At 40.9% G+C, this 14,868-nt stretch overlaps 1 protein-coding gene across 1 annotated transcript in view; it reads right to left on the bottom strand.

The window, feature by feature from the left end:
• LOC119727013 (protocadherin Fat 4-like) overlaps positions 1-14,868 on the bottom strand; it is a 50,592-nt gene that overhangs the window by 9,626 nt on the left and 26,098 nt on the right. The window contains exons 14-25 of the mRNA XM_038198895.1: positions 14,514-14,663; positions 13,658-13,791; positions 11,957-12,142; positions 11,481-11,685; positions 9,939-10,153; positions 9,052-9,210; positions 7,155-7,499; positions 5,813-6,011; positions 5,236-5,435; positions 3,434-4,334; positions 3,094-3,290; positions 867-978 (exon numbers count right to left, since the gene is read on the bottom strand). Of these exons, the coding sequence (XP_038054823.1) occupies positions 867-978; positions 3,094-3,290; positions 3,434-4,334; positions 5,236-5,435; positions 5,813-6,011; positions 7,155-7,499; positions 9,052-9,210; positions 9,939-10,153; positions 11,481-11,685; positions 11,957-12,142; positions 13,658-13,791; positions 14,514-14,663 (3,003 nt within the window). The remainder of the gene's footprint in view (positions 1-866; positions 979-3,093; positions 3,291-3,433; positions 4,335-5,235; positions 5,436-5,812; positions 6,012-7,154; positions 7,500-9,051; positions 9,211-9,938; positions 10,154-11,480; positions 11,686-11,956; positions 12,143-13,657; positions 13,792-14,513; positions 14,664-14,868) is intronic.

Genomic DNA, 14,868 nt, shown 5'->3' on the forward strand with positions numbered 1-14,868 from the left:
ATGAGCTCAAATTTTGTTGAGAAATGTCTTAGATGTAACAAGAATGCTAACGAAAGGCACATGTCTTTCCAAAGAACTATCCGTGGCAGTTTGTTGCATTTAGTCGGTCGTCAAGACTATTTATTACACGACTATCTGACTAGTGATATGTACTGTGGTCAGAACTAGTCGAGGCATGCATCAGCTCAAAATTGGTTGTGCTATTTTGTCTAGGATGTTTCTCTGTATAAGTTCACTCTCTGTAGAATCATACAGAAACGTTAACTTCTACAACTTAATATGGTTGAATGATCCATCAGGAACACCAATTCTTACAATAAGGCCAAAAACCCTAAACTTGTGTTGCCTTCATATGAAAAATATCAGGAGAGGCGGTTGATCAGGTATCAGGAGAGTCGGTTGATCAGGGATTTTTTTTTTTGGGGGGGGGGGGGGTTGTTGGGGTATACATAGTTCACATATAGGCCTACCCTCTCTTCTATTCCAATCCATTACCAGTTCTACTCTACCAACGTACACGGCACATTTTGGCTACGTGAACTACATGTGCAAAATACATGTACTATGTACATGTACATGCACATGCAAACAAAACACATAGAAAACATTTCACTGTCCAAACGTTTTTGAAATTTTGAGCACACTTCAGAACAAGACAATTTCTATAATTTTGCTGCTACATATGCTATGATTTTGCACACATGCCACGATTTTGCACACATTGGCGAATTGTTCATCCCAAAATGAAAATCATCAAATCTTGATGTGCACATGCACGGTTGGAATATCTATCCTGTTAGAAATTCTCTAGGTTCCAAAAATGAATGACTAGGAGAGATGTACTTTTTTCAGCAACTTTTTCTTACCAACTTCCGCATCTATTGAGACTCCCTCACTGACTGTGATAGGGCTGAGGCTCATGTCTAATGGGGCTTCATCTACATCCAGGACAACCACACGTACGCGAGCAGTCACCACCTGTTCCAACAAAAGAAAATAATTGTGATTGACTTTCAAAGTAGTTGGTGGAGGTGGGTATTTAACAATATTACAAACCTACAGAGTTTGATTAAAGGCCAGCCACGACAGCCATGTTGGTGATTTGCTTGCTGATTACGTGGATTGAATTTTCAATTCATTTCAGATTCCATGGGATCTTTCCACAGAGTATTTAAGAGGTGTTCTTAATTCCCACCTCTAGAACTGAACTTGATTACTTGTTGCTATGTTGATAATGTAGCAAGTGCAGCTGGATCACGTGATGGGTGCGATTAGTGGGTGCGTTCGATTAGCTCACCGGGGTCGACTCGAGTTAGCCCCATTCTGGGGGCTCACCTGGGTCAGCCATCACAGACCCTGCTCATGGAGTGGAGGCACTGGTGGAAATACGTCACACGCATGTATTGTTCATGCCAAGAAACAGACAAATATGCCGGCCGGACAGAAGAAGATCAAGTGAGCCCCAACATCAACTTTATTTGAAATCCAAACATAATCACTTAATGAGCTCATTGCGACTTTAGAGGCTGCTAATTCCAGCCTGAATTTGTTACCTTTCGATATTGATGGAAAAGCAGTAGATGGTTTGTCAATGGCTACAGCCATGGCTACGGGTGTCACGCGAGGATTTTGATGGCCCACGGATTAGCCTGGATCTCGTGGTTAACGCATCTGCCTTCACCCGAGTCGATCTGGGTGAGCTACTTGAATGCACCCAGTGCTTACATGACTCTTGTGTCTTTCAATGTTACCAGTGTGAGAATTCGCTGGCACGCATGCAATTAGTTGTGTAATTTGGTAAGTTAATTTCAGGCTGCTGAGCTCTTAACAACCAAGTGACTGGTGCTTCTTACCGAGTGTCGCTTTCCTTTTGATCAAAGACAAATGTGAGTTACAAGAAAATAATTAGCTAATCAAGAATCCCTTGTCCAAATTGACCTCCTCATTTGTTTAGTTTGGTCCTGCTATATGTCCATGAGTGGTTTGTCTGTGTTTGTTTCATCTCCCTAAAGGCAAGCCTTCTAATTATGAAAACATCCTTAGACTGTGAATGCAGCATTACAGTATTGCAGCGAAATCCGTATGTGCTGTAGGCGTCAAAAGAGGGCACAGTTGTGGATTCTTTTACGTCCACATGGGATTCCCTGCTATGTTCTCAGCTAGGCTGTAAAAGTTGTGTGTATTGCACGCTCTCTCTAGCTCTCTCTGGTAGGACGCACCTCCTAGTGGAGCGACCTAATGCGGAGCTGGGTGACTGAGCGCCCTTGCACTACTAGAAGCGGAACTCCAGTCATGCATGGCAGGACAGGCCTTGGAAGCTTACTAAGGATCCAGGTATCCAGACATGCATGGTACGGCGGGCCTTGGAGGCTTACTAAGGATCCGGGTATATCAGTTTCCCATCAGGGAAACAGGATCGAGAGGCAGCCCTAGGAGGCTGACTGAGGATCTGGATATACCACCGTTTCCAAGCAAGGAAACAGGATTGGAGTGAGCCACATAAGGCTGACTACATGGATCAATAAGGCCCAACGGCAGCTGCTAGGAGCAAGACTACTGGGTAGCATGGCCAGGGCACAGAGAAGAGCTGGGTGTTGTTTTGTTAGGAAGTACTCCTAAGGCAACAAGCCCTTCATAGGAGGCCGCTGTGCAAACCCTCCAATAAGAGGCACCCATAAAATAAAAGTTTATAATAAGATGAGCCACAATCACATATGCACACCCCTTAAGGCCCTGTACAGTTGATCAACAAACCAGACACCCTTTGTTTCAGTTCATTGTCCTGGTACAGTCATGATCTTGTCGTCCCCCCCCCCCTCCAAATAGAGACTATTGAGCTACCAACTGGAAGTGGCGGTATATTTGGCCAAACGGACCCAGGTTATTCTCGCATATAATGGTGGCAGTGGCTGCCGCGCTACGGTATTCTCAGTCAGAGAAGAACACAATCCCTGGTAGAAAGACTGAGAGGGCTGGAGAGTTAAACCTGGCTTGGTACGTGGAGCAATATCCTCTTGGCCAACATTAGTTTGGCCAATACCCGTGGCCAATGCTGATGCATTTATTCAGGAATGACTTGTGAATGGCACTCACCAGACTAGGGTTGACACTGTCGCTAGCCTTAACATACAGCATGTATTCCTCCTGTGCCTCATGATCAAGGATGCCCGCTACTAGTATATACTGGCCAGTGTTGGGAATGACAAACTGGGAGGGGACGGTGTTAGGGTCAGGGTTAGTTGCTCGCTTGGACCTAGCATGGAGCCCGTGAACATCTCTCTTTCTGCGTCCTGTAAATGGAAATATAAAGAATCTTTCAATGACTATTCATTATAAGACTATTCATTTACATTGGAATTCTACAGTAACGTCTGATTGAAAATAAAAATTAAAATCTGACTCTCAAAAAAAAAAAAGCATTGATAATTCTTACCAAGTCTGTTTAATCGGTTGTACTCATTTTCTGAAATCAATGACAAGACAGGCGGTGATTGGCCTGATGTTGGGGTTCCATCAGCAGCAACGACCGTGACGTAGGCTACGATAACCTTTCCATCCTGGGCATCTTCATTGACAGTTACCGTTGCCAAGGTGATGACCTGACCCTGTAGGTTGCCAAGGTCGGGTGGGTTGACGTTGGTAGTGGTGTCACCGGCAGCTGCATTTGTGAACACGATGCCGGTGGGTCTCTCAGGTCCATCCAGGACATCAATGACAAACGTTTGCTCCACGGTGTTCACTGGGAGTGAATCGCGGCAGCTGACATTGATTGAATGTTTTGTGGCTGTCTCGAAGTCCAATCCCTCAGAGAAGGCTACTTGAAGTTGTATCTCGTTGCCAACACTGGCTAGATCGAATCGTCCCCCTGCATCATCAAGCAACACGCAGTAGAACCTCTGGTCTGAGTTAGAAGGGTCTTGGACTTGGATGGTTCCTACGATGGTGCCTATGGCTGAACCTTCTAAGATCGAAGACCCTGTTAGCTGGATGCCCGTAGGTGGCAGGTTCACACCCTGTACTGGTATTGTGAACGTCTGAACATGAAGAAGAGGTATAGACACACCCACATCCTGCACACGGATTGTCACCTCAACTGAGTGGTCATGTAGCGTCCCAGTATCAACAGCAAGCTTGTTACCCCCGGTGATTTGAAGAGCGCCCCCAGGGGTCTGTGTTTGGATGCTGAATTCATGCTGCTGTCCAATGTCTTCATCAACGGCATCTAGAGTGGCTATTACCGTTCCAGAGGACAAGCCAGCTGAGAGGGTTCTTGTTGAGCTCATTACGATTCCAGTGGGTGGCTCATTATCATCCAAAACCATCACAGTCACACTCTACAGAGGGGAAAAAATACAATGTAAAAAAAAATATCACCACAAATGTTCAATTCCTGTGTTAATTGATAGCTTTATTTTGGACCAAACTGCCATTTATATACCAATGCAAACAATACAAGTTGAAACTGATAAATGCTCCCTTTTCCTCAGGTGTTGTCTTGAAGCTGGAATGCCATAGAAATTGCAATCCAAAAAAATGCCTATTTAATGGGACACCAGAAACAGCTATGCTTGGTAATAGCATATTGGGATGGGTGTATATGAGTTTGCTTTGCATTCAATAGGGGATGTTGAACAATAGAGAACAATAGAGGACAATAGGGTCCACAATTCTGGAAGGTCCTCAATATGATGATCGTGTACCAACATATGGGAGGTCTTTCCAAAAAGTTAAAGTACCCCGGTACATACAAAAGAAGAGCAACAGGGGGTCCACGATTGCTGGAAAATACAGTGGGCGGGTCAACACCGGGTTATGTGGAAGAAATAAGGACCGAGTTATCGGGAATTTCTGCTGTCCCATTTGTGTCTTCGGTCCCCATAATAGCTATCACTCAACAGGTACGTGGTCCCCACAACTATTGACAGAACAAGATTGTGCGTGCATGCTGACATGAGATTATACTGTACCATTTGGGTACAAACCATAGAGACATATGTAAATGCCTATCCAGAATACAAGTGTATTTTTAAAATACCTAACAGAAAAATCTGGGTTTTGCTTGATCATGCTGGAAAACAAATTGCTGTTTTTCATGTAAAATGCAAACGTCAAAATATTACATTTAATTTCTTCATTTTTTCTAACCTTCCGGGGTGCAGGGTAGTGCATCATTATTTCTTTGAGAAATAAATAAAAATGAAAAACAAACACACAAATACACACTATAGCTATTACCTTAGTGAAGCTCAGCCCATCAGCATCAGTGCTGGTGATATCTATGTCGTAGCTATGGCGTCTCTCATAATTCAGCTGGACGTGTGCGATTAACATTCTGCCGATGATTGCAAATGTGTCCGTGTCTGACACTGTATACTGGAATATGGTCTGATCATCAGTGTCAGGGTCCACGGTGTTGAGAAGGGCAATGGAGTCACCTTTGAATTGAAAAATTGGAGAGCAAAATTACAGAGGTTAAGATATGTTTTTGTCTAACGTGTTTGGCTACACGTATGTGTTCCAGTTCAATTGTACCCAGACATTTTTTTAAAAGAAGGTATTTACAGAATTGTGAACCTTAGATTATCCCATTGGCGGTATTCTAATGTTTGGCAGATCGAGTCTCGGTTTCTAAACTCACTTGAAAACTCACTTGTTCAGAGAGTCTGTACCAAACACCAGGCAAGCCAAATTCTGCAACTATGCCTGTATATGTGGTGTATTGCAAGTTGGATCAACTAAGTTAAACAAGATACTACATTTTCCTTCTATTCAGGACAAACAAAGAGCAGACACCAACTATCAGCCTACATACCTCCATTGTTGTTCTCTTCAATTTCAAAGACCCCTGTCGCTGACTGTATATCAGTAGGCTGCTCTGCCACATCTCTCACTGTGATCTCAAACTGTTTGCTTATACCCAGCGATCCAACATCACTACATTCCACTACGATGGTCGGCATCGTGTTGCTAGCTGCGAAGGTCTCATAATCAAGTCCTTGGCTCTGAAACACCTGTTGGATTAAAACTGAACTTTTAGCAAAAAGTGGTGATAAAAGACGCTGAATGTTATCACCCCGTTCTCTATTATCTGGATATCAAGATCACTCATCATCGACTTGACTGAGTGTCTCCTGATGATAAACAGAGCATACTGTTCGAAATGTCAAGTTAAACTAACTGGGGCCAATTTCAGTAAACGCTAAGACACACCTTAGGAAGGGTAACTCGTGACTTGTCCTAGAATTGATTTCACCAAACTTAAAATGTTTTCAGCACGTCCTTACTTCATTAGCAACGCGGCTCAACTCTTAACTTAAAATCGGTCTGAGGATCATCTTATCAAATTAATGCGTACATTAATTTACATATCGTATGGAAATTATTGCCGTTAAAGACGAGTGTCGGCTTAGAGTAACAGTTTTGAGGAAGAAAACTGCTGAAGAAACATGATTTGAAAAGATTTCTGATACATGGGTAGTTTTAATAGAAAAGCTTATTAACAAAATTATAGCCTATGCCAACACTTAGTCAACTTAAAAAAATATAGAGTGATGAAATGGGGCGCAAGAATGACTCTATTGTATCTTGTGTAGAATTACCTTGGGTGTGAAATTTATTGAGTAGAGTATTTTTTTTGGTAGAAAGTTTGTGTTCTATGCGCGAGTGTGGGAAATTGGTTTTGTGCATTTCTTTTCAACGATTGTTCGTCAAGCAGTAAAAACAAACATGAAACAGCTACCAAGTTGGTACTTTTGATGCCTCTTGCTTAAGATGGGTTAGTGAAATTGACAGTGTGTTACAAGGCACCAAATTGCCGCGCTGATCAGTGTATAGAAGGAATGAATTACTGATCAGTGTAGGGAAGCATGGAGGAAGCAATATCATCTTAAAAGGAATGGAAAACTACTACTGTCGTCATTCCTTAATCCCTATTGGATGAAAACGCTTGGCAAAAGAATGTCAAACGTCCTTCAAAAATTCCATTTTCTTAATTCCAATGTGTCTGAGAGCAAATGTGTTTGAGAGAGCAAATTGGAAATTGTAAAATTTCTACTGCTATGTTCATTTGGACTTCAAAACATTGACTTCTTCAAGACTTTTATGGGTGACTTCTAGACCAAAAAGAAAAACAAATAAACAATCATTTTGTTTACCTCTACATCAAATCCATTTAATCGAAACAGGCCCCCAGCACTGTCCTGCAATGCACAGCTGAATTGCTGTAATGTGTGCGCACTATCTGGGTCCATCACTGTCAGTGCTCCAATGACTGTCCCCCGGGCACTATTCTCATCGATTACTGCTTGGCTCAGGAGAATATCAGTAGGCGCTTCGTTGACATTCAGGACATTGATGGTAAACGTTGGTGTCTCTGATACCAGTTGAAGATTATCAGGATCTCGGGCAGCAATGACGAGGGACAGAGAGGTCTCTGTCTCAAAGTCCAAAGCTCGACTTGTGACAACGCGGTTGGAATTAGTTGTAGCTCCTGCTTGTAGCTATAGTAGACAAATTGCAAAAAAAGGAAGAAATATTTCATTTGAATTTTGAAATTTGCAAAAGTGGGATCTGAACCAACGATTCTTGGGTTGCCGTACTGCGCTCTACCAACTGAACTATCTAACCTTATGCTTGTTTTTCCCCATAAATGTCAATTGGATTTTTTAAAAACACTGTATAGTAATCACTCAACCTAAACTAAGGGAATAAATGTGTGGTTTGGCGGTTTTAAACACTCTGTTTAAGACCGGATGGAGTCTGCATGCTGATAATTACCCATTCATAAATACCTTTTCGGTCAAAATGTCCAAACGTTTTGGTCCAAAAGTAAAAACAAGTGAAAAATTCAAAATTTTCAATGATTTTGTTCAACAATTTCACTTCATGTTTTTTTTATACACCCCTCTAGCTATATAATGGAGTGTCCAGCTCGTGAGTAAGTCATAAACAACTCCTTTAATGGAGATTGGGGCGCGCGATGTCGTGCAAAATGCAGCTGTGGTGGTGCGTTGTGAATTTAAGACTATGAAATACTGCCTCACTGGTAGTATTGCGCATGCCTACATACGTGAGGATTGTGAATGTTCAACCAATAAAATGATAAAAGGCACTGTATTTCATAGAAGTCCAAAAATGTATGGACACTGGAAAAGTATTTAAGACCAACCAACCAATCTTTATCATCCGTTTAAGATCATCCATTTAAGACCAGCCACGTAACAGGCTCTTGACCTATAGGAATGGGTAAACTGTCTTAGGTATTTATGAATATGAATTTAAGTCCAAACATACAATTTTGTCATAAAGTAGAATCTGGCCTGGAAACACTTGGTTTTTTACTCATACTATTTAAGTTACTTTGCAAGTTTTACCCTTTTGTTCAAAAAAAGTTACATTGTTTTACATTCTATTTATTCCCTGTGAATCAAGATATGCTTGGAGTGCTGGTCTGTTTTAGGCAGTACAGGGAATATTAGACAGTTTAGGAAAGAACAGTCACTAATGCGTTAATCTGTAAAACCAGATGGCAAAAATAGGCAATTCCTTCTAAAAAAAAATTAAAACCATCAATAGTGAGGCGTCCTGACAGAATGAATTGGAAGTTGGCACAAATTCAAAAACTAAAATGGAGTGATTTTTTTCCCCGATTTATTGATATTTGTAACCTTTGTTATGTATATCACACATGTTTGAAAGAAATAGTAAAAAGTAGTGGATTAAAAGTGTTTTTAAGGAAAAACAGCTGGCATCTTTCATTTTCACGACTACAAAACTATTAAAGTCAATATATGAGAACTTTAAACAGCAATATATTTTATAACTTGTCAACGGAAAGTCTGATTTGAATGCAATAAACAGTATTGCAAGGAGAATTTTATTATCTTTCTTAATACCAGCAAACCCTCATTTCGATCTCTGCCCTATTCTGTCTTATTTTTGCCAGAATGTCTCACAATTAGGTATTTGGAATTTTCTTTTCACGAATAGATGGGAAACTTGCTTCAAAAGTTCTTTAAAACATTAACTAAGAATTGGAATACATTGACATACTTCAAAAGCGTTGGCTGCATCCAATATAATCCGGAAGGTGATACTATCTCCCTCTGGATCAATGGCCGAAACAATCCCCACGAGGGCGCCCTCCTGATTCTCATGGACTGAGCTGTAGTGGAACATCAAGCTACCTGGTGCCTCGTTTACATTATTAACCTGATGTAAAGAGTTAGAATGTAAACATTAGAGGATTATTGATGGTAGAGTATATCATTTGTCATTTTTGCACTTTCTTTGTTTGAAGCAACAAAAGTGCTCAAAATCTAAAGACTGGTGCTTTAACATAACCTGATCAAGTTTTAGTCCTGTGAATGCTGTATATTCCGAGAAAACAATATTCCAGGATCTCAATTTCAATTCAAAAGGTGCCAAGTCCTTTTTTAAAAATTGTGCCTGAAATCAGCATCCCGGACACGTCATTCAGCCAATTGCAGCTATGCGACGTCAGGCACTGAACTGACCAAAAAAAAAAACCAACCGCGCACGTGTGCATCGTGTCAATGCTTGCGTGCACCCATTCACGGATTCACCAAATTACAAAGCAGCTAATAACGGAAATTTCCAAAAATGAGTCATTTGACAAATCTTTGAAAATGGCCTTCTTTAATCATTTTCTTCAAAATGACAGAATGCTAGAAAGAATAACTTCACAGGGAGTTTAGTGCCATCCCCGTCTTTAAACCAAGTATGCTTTCAACAATACGTGTGCCTGTTATTTTTTGGATAGCTGTTAATGATCTACTTTACCTTTAAATATCAAACATGAGTTTATAATATACCCATCACTGGGAAAATGAACTCTCCGTGGCGAACTCTTGGTGGCACACTGCATTGTGAAACGCCGGAATTGAATTTAGTTGTGAGACTTTGACTTCTAGTTTTACCGTTATTTCAAATGTCTTGACAGCAGTATTTTCACCGGCCTCAGCTTGGACGATGATGTAATGCGTAGACGTCTCTTCATAGTCCAATGGTTGGGTGGTTCTAAGCTCCGGCGGGTTACCAGCTGATCCTTGCTGGATAACGAACAGCTGGGAAGCGCCACCCACAATGGTAAAATTAAAGTCACTGGGTGGTGTGATGACTGCACTCAACGTACCTGAATTGTGTTATAATGATGGACAAACTTTCATCAGCACCTTAATGCTAGGCCAGTAGTACCACAAACTGTCAAGTTATAACTGTTTTAGACCTTTTTGACTTTTCTATGATGTCACAAGCTTTTACCATGATGTCACGGGTGTCGCTGGGGAGGGGGTGTCAGTTTTGTCGGAAAAATCATGGTGCAGTCGGCAAAATAGAAAATGAAGAATGGAGAAGGAAGGGGAAACGAAGAAGGAAGAAGTAGAAATGGAGAAAGTAAAAAATAAACACTGCCGCTCAAAACCCAGCGAAGCTAACATCCAGTTCTGTAACCAATGGCAAAAGATTGCACCGGTACATATATTAAAAGTTCAATTTTAGGATTTAAAGGCCCCCTCCCCAGTCTGGGATTAGGGGACGGACCTGAACAAGATATGCTCACATGTACTGAGCGTGTAAACGCAGTTTTACAATGAGAATATGTCCAAAACTATTCGATATGATAGGGCCAAATTTTGACGATTTCGAAGTTGAACTTATCCCACTGAAAAATTAAATCCATTCAAAGTAATCAACTTAATTAACCATTCATATATTTAAAGAGGAAATTAGAAATGGAGTTAAAGGGATCATTTTGGACGGAAATTATAAATTTCATTAATTTTGCGTGACGGTCCGACTACAAATTTCATGATAGTACCCCCCATTCAAAGCGGTCTACGACGCCTATGCATGATGTGGACTTGGTGCACAAGTATTCCCTCAACAGTTACAAAGGGAGAGTTGAGGAGACATTCCAATGCATTGCCAATGACACCTGATGCTCATGCAGAGACACTATAGGCTTTATTAACGAGTCGCCCACATTACATTAAAATCTTCATTTTTGGAACTTGCGAACACTAATAAAAGTAACAAAATAAAGCCATTTACATATTGAAAGCATTTTGCTCTGATGAATAATTAAAAATTTGTGATTAATAATACCCTAACATTTTAAGCCACATTTAAAAAAAAATGAAAGTGAAGCTTGAAAGTAAAGCATAAATAGTCACCATCCTATTCAACAGCTTACAAGGTTATGCATGATTTGTCACAATGACTGTGTTGCGCGGCAATGTCGCACACCTGCATGTGAACAAATACGTGATGTGTTGCGCGATTTTTGAATTAAGTGCCGTCAAGGATATCAAAAAAGTGGCAATTTCCTCCTATATGTTGACCAGCTCAGGGGCAGGTCGCCGTTAATGTCCCTCGCCAGCGTCCAGTCCCCTGGGCCAGTCTTAAACGTACTTGTTTAAAACCGACCAAGCACATAGTTTTAATGAAAGTTAGGAACTAACCAACGAGCGTGTCGGCCGGTTGTTCTTCGGTGATATAGGATGAACTCAAGGAAATGGTGATTGATGCACCGTTCTCTCCACTGGTGCCGTCATTGTACACATTGATGGCAAACGTTGTCGGTCTCGCAAGTTCTGCAGTCCCATCTGAACACTGGACTTCAATGGCAAACTGGTTACCAGCCATGGAGCTTAGATCTTGGCTGACCTTATCAGAGAGAAGGGAACCGGGAAATACAAGTAATATTTGGAAACAAAAGATCGTAAGCACCACTGCATCAGAGAATTTTGCGACAATGGAAAATGCAAGCAATAGTGTAACCGAAATGCACGCACGCCTCATCTTTAAGAATGCGTGCGGTGTGCGCACGATTGTGGCACCACTTCAAAAAATGGCTTTTAATTTATTTCACCGGATTCATAGATTGGCTGGCCCTCTGGGACCTGTGAAAAAGGAGCAATTGATCTATCGTACATACCTCTAAATTGTTTCCATTGATCATAAACTTTCCATCTGCGTTATTGACCAATCTATATGTAAACGTGTCTGTGGCGTCTTCATCAATACATTGCAGCTGTGCTACAGTCTGTCCTATGGCAGAGCCAGCCCCAACGTAGGTCGTTGAGATCTCCAATCTGATTGGTGGATCATTCACGTCAATAATCTGCATAATAATATAATATTCATAACCATGTGAGCTATATTTAAAAAAATAACATCCCACGCTCAAATCTATATGTACCACAAACTAGCACATGGGCTTGGGAATATGCATTTTCTTTATTGGTTTAGCAACATTTGTGGATATTTCTTGCATGCTCTCTGACAAATGTCCAACAGTGTTAAGTTTTATTTTTATACCGTAGCTTCCTGCCTCCAATCTCTCAGTACGTATATGTATGTTAGAAGCACTTGGCTTGGATCATAAACACATCAATTCACACAGATTAAATGCTCTTTTTGTCATTTTCTTGAAAATGTGAATATAGATACAAAAGTTCCTCACGACAAAATTACAGATGTCACAAATCTATGTGGTTGATAACTTGATATATCAAAATAATATCACCATGCTAGTCCAGCAATAGGGTTGTACATAAATTAGAATCTGTGAGATAGTAGGACTGCATATAGGGCTGTGATAAATATCCTGAATACTCCAAGATGTGATAATTAATGGAATACTGATTTAAATATTCAAAATATGTAAGCGGTCTTGAAAAGATGATGACCAATGTAGAGGGTTTGTGGTTTTTGTTTGACAAATGCCACACTTTTGTTGAAAGCCACTTTCGGGCATGATTTGAGAGCTTCTATGAGGAATATTAACTCAAATTTCAAACACCAACCATTATGATCAAGCATCAGCCATTCGGCCACCTTTTCTGTATATTATTTTAAAAGCTCTTTGTCAATTTTTGACAAATGCAGGTAAACGCAATCCCGATCAGTGACCACTGGCCAGTTAAGGCCTTTGTGCAAGTTAAACTTGATCAGTGTATTTCACAATTGAGTACTTAAATAACTGATCAAGCTCAGGCTGGAATAATTGAATACTAAATTATTCAAAAATGAACAGCCCAACTTCGTGTCACTAGTGTTGTAGTGGAGTCCATCATAAGTCATCCACTCCCAATTGTCCTATTAAAGTCACAAGCTATACAATAGTAATTGTTCGTCCACTGTTCAGGGGTTCGACCTTAATTTTTTTTTTTCACTAGCCAGCTGGGCTACTGAAACACACTCTTAACTAGCCTGTGGGCATTATCACTAGCCCCGCCTGTTTTTTTTTTATAGATTGTCTCACATAAACAGCAATGTGCATACATGTGAAATTTGTATCCTGAGACAATCTTGTCAGTGTTTTTAATAAACAGATCTAATAATTTAACCCAAAACAGTCAATAAAATTAGACACAAATTGATACAGATTTGCTTTCTGAATTTAATGATTTATTTCTTCCTGTCCTTTTATCTTTGCCGTATCGCAATAATTGTTTGACTCGCCAGCTGGGCTACTTGAGGAATAGTTTGACTAGCCCGCCGTTGTTTTGACTAGCATATTGGCTAGCAGCTATAACCGCAAAAGTCGAACCCCGCTTTTACTTGCAACGCAAATTTGTCAGTTGACTTGTGATGGAATTGAGGACAACACTGCAAGTTAAAAAAGATATGGGACCTTGACATTGAACTGGAACGTTGATGTTAATCCCTCGGGATCTTCTGCTACTACGGTAACGGAGTGAACTTGACCAATCAGGGGAGACTCAAAGTTTAGGCCTCGGGTGCCAACTTTCAGGATGCCATTCTGATCTGAATAAAAACAAAATGAACAAGATGAAATTGTTGCTTCATATATTTGGAAATTTTACTTGATTCTTTGGGTATAAACTACAAGACAAATGAAGGCGGTCGACAGTTTGGGTGGCCACCCTTTATCATCTTGCCAATGATAATTATAGCGAGTGAGGCAGCTTCGCCAATTCAAAGACAATGTCAGTTCCCTGGGGAGTGCACAGCTCAATGCTGCCATTTTGGCTCAAAGCAGCTAAAATCAACAACAATATTCATCTTTGCCCTCACAGGTACCCAATTTACCAAGGGCACACGCACCATAAACTCAGGCTGGACTCGAACCCACAACCTGCAGAATTACCCGCCGACCATGAATTCAATGCTCCAGACCACAAGGCCATGGCAGACATAACAGACATGGCTCATTAACAACTACATTTGACAAATTAAGTAACTGGCTATAGTGGAATCCAGCGATTCGAATAAGAAGCTTTTACTGTGGTGGCGTCACGCTCACATGCATGCTGCAGGTTTCTTTTATTTTAAAGATGAGACGTGCACGCATTTTGGTATTCCTATTAGTTAAAAGAGCCCGGAGTACGTGCGTACTCCCCGAGCGCGACTAGCACAAGCCTTGCCCCACCACAGAAAACGGCTGCTGTCAGATTTGTCCATAGACTACCAATCAATGTACTGTGTCTGCAGGGTATGAGTTAGAATACAATCTACCTCTCACTCACCAAGAGTTAAGATGTCACCGCTGTCAATGATCTCAAGGGTCAGAGTGTCTTGATCTGGATCAGTAACCATTGCAGTGGCAATGATAGTGTTTGCTGCAGTGTTCTCGTTCACACAAGCATGGATGGGAAGGCCGAAGATAGATTCATCATCTGTAATGAAACATCAGCAATGGGCATAATCAATCCTAAAAAAAAATTCATTCATGCCATTCATTCAAAACGTTTACCTGCATCAGGTGAAACAGTATACACCATGCTATATTACCACAGGGTTTTACTACACAAAATAAGGTTACTTTCAGCCAATGGTGTGACACTGTAACTTATAAGCACGTGTACTTCACTGTCAGATCGT

The sequence above is a fragment of the Patiria miniata genome, unplaced genomic scaffold, assembly GCF_015706575.1.
Source record: "Patiria miniata isolate m_02_andy unplaced genomic scaffold, ASM1570657v1 HiC_scaffold_2, whole genome shotgun sequence".
NCBI classification, from domain to species: Eukaryota; Metazoa; Echinodermata; class Asteroidea; order Valvatida; family Asterinidae; genus Patiria; species Patiria miniata.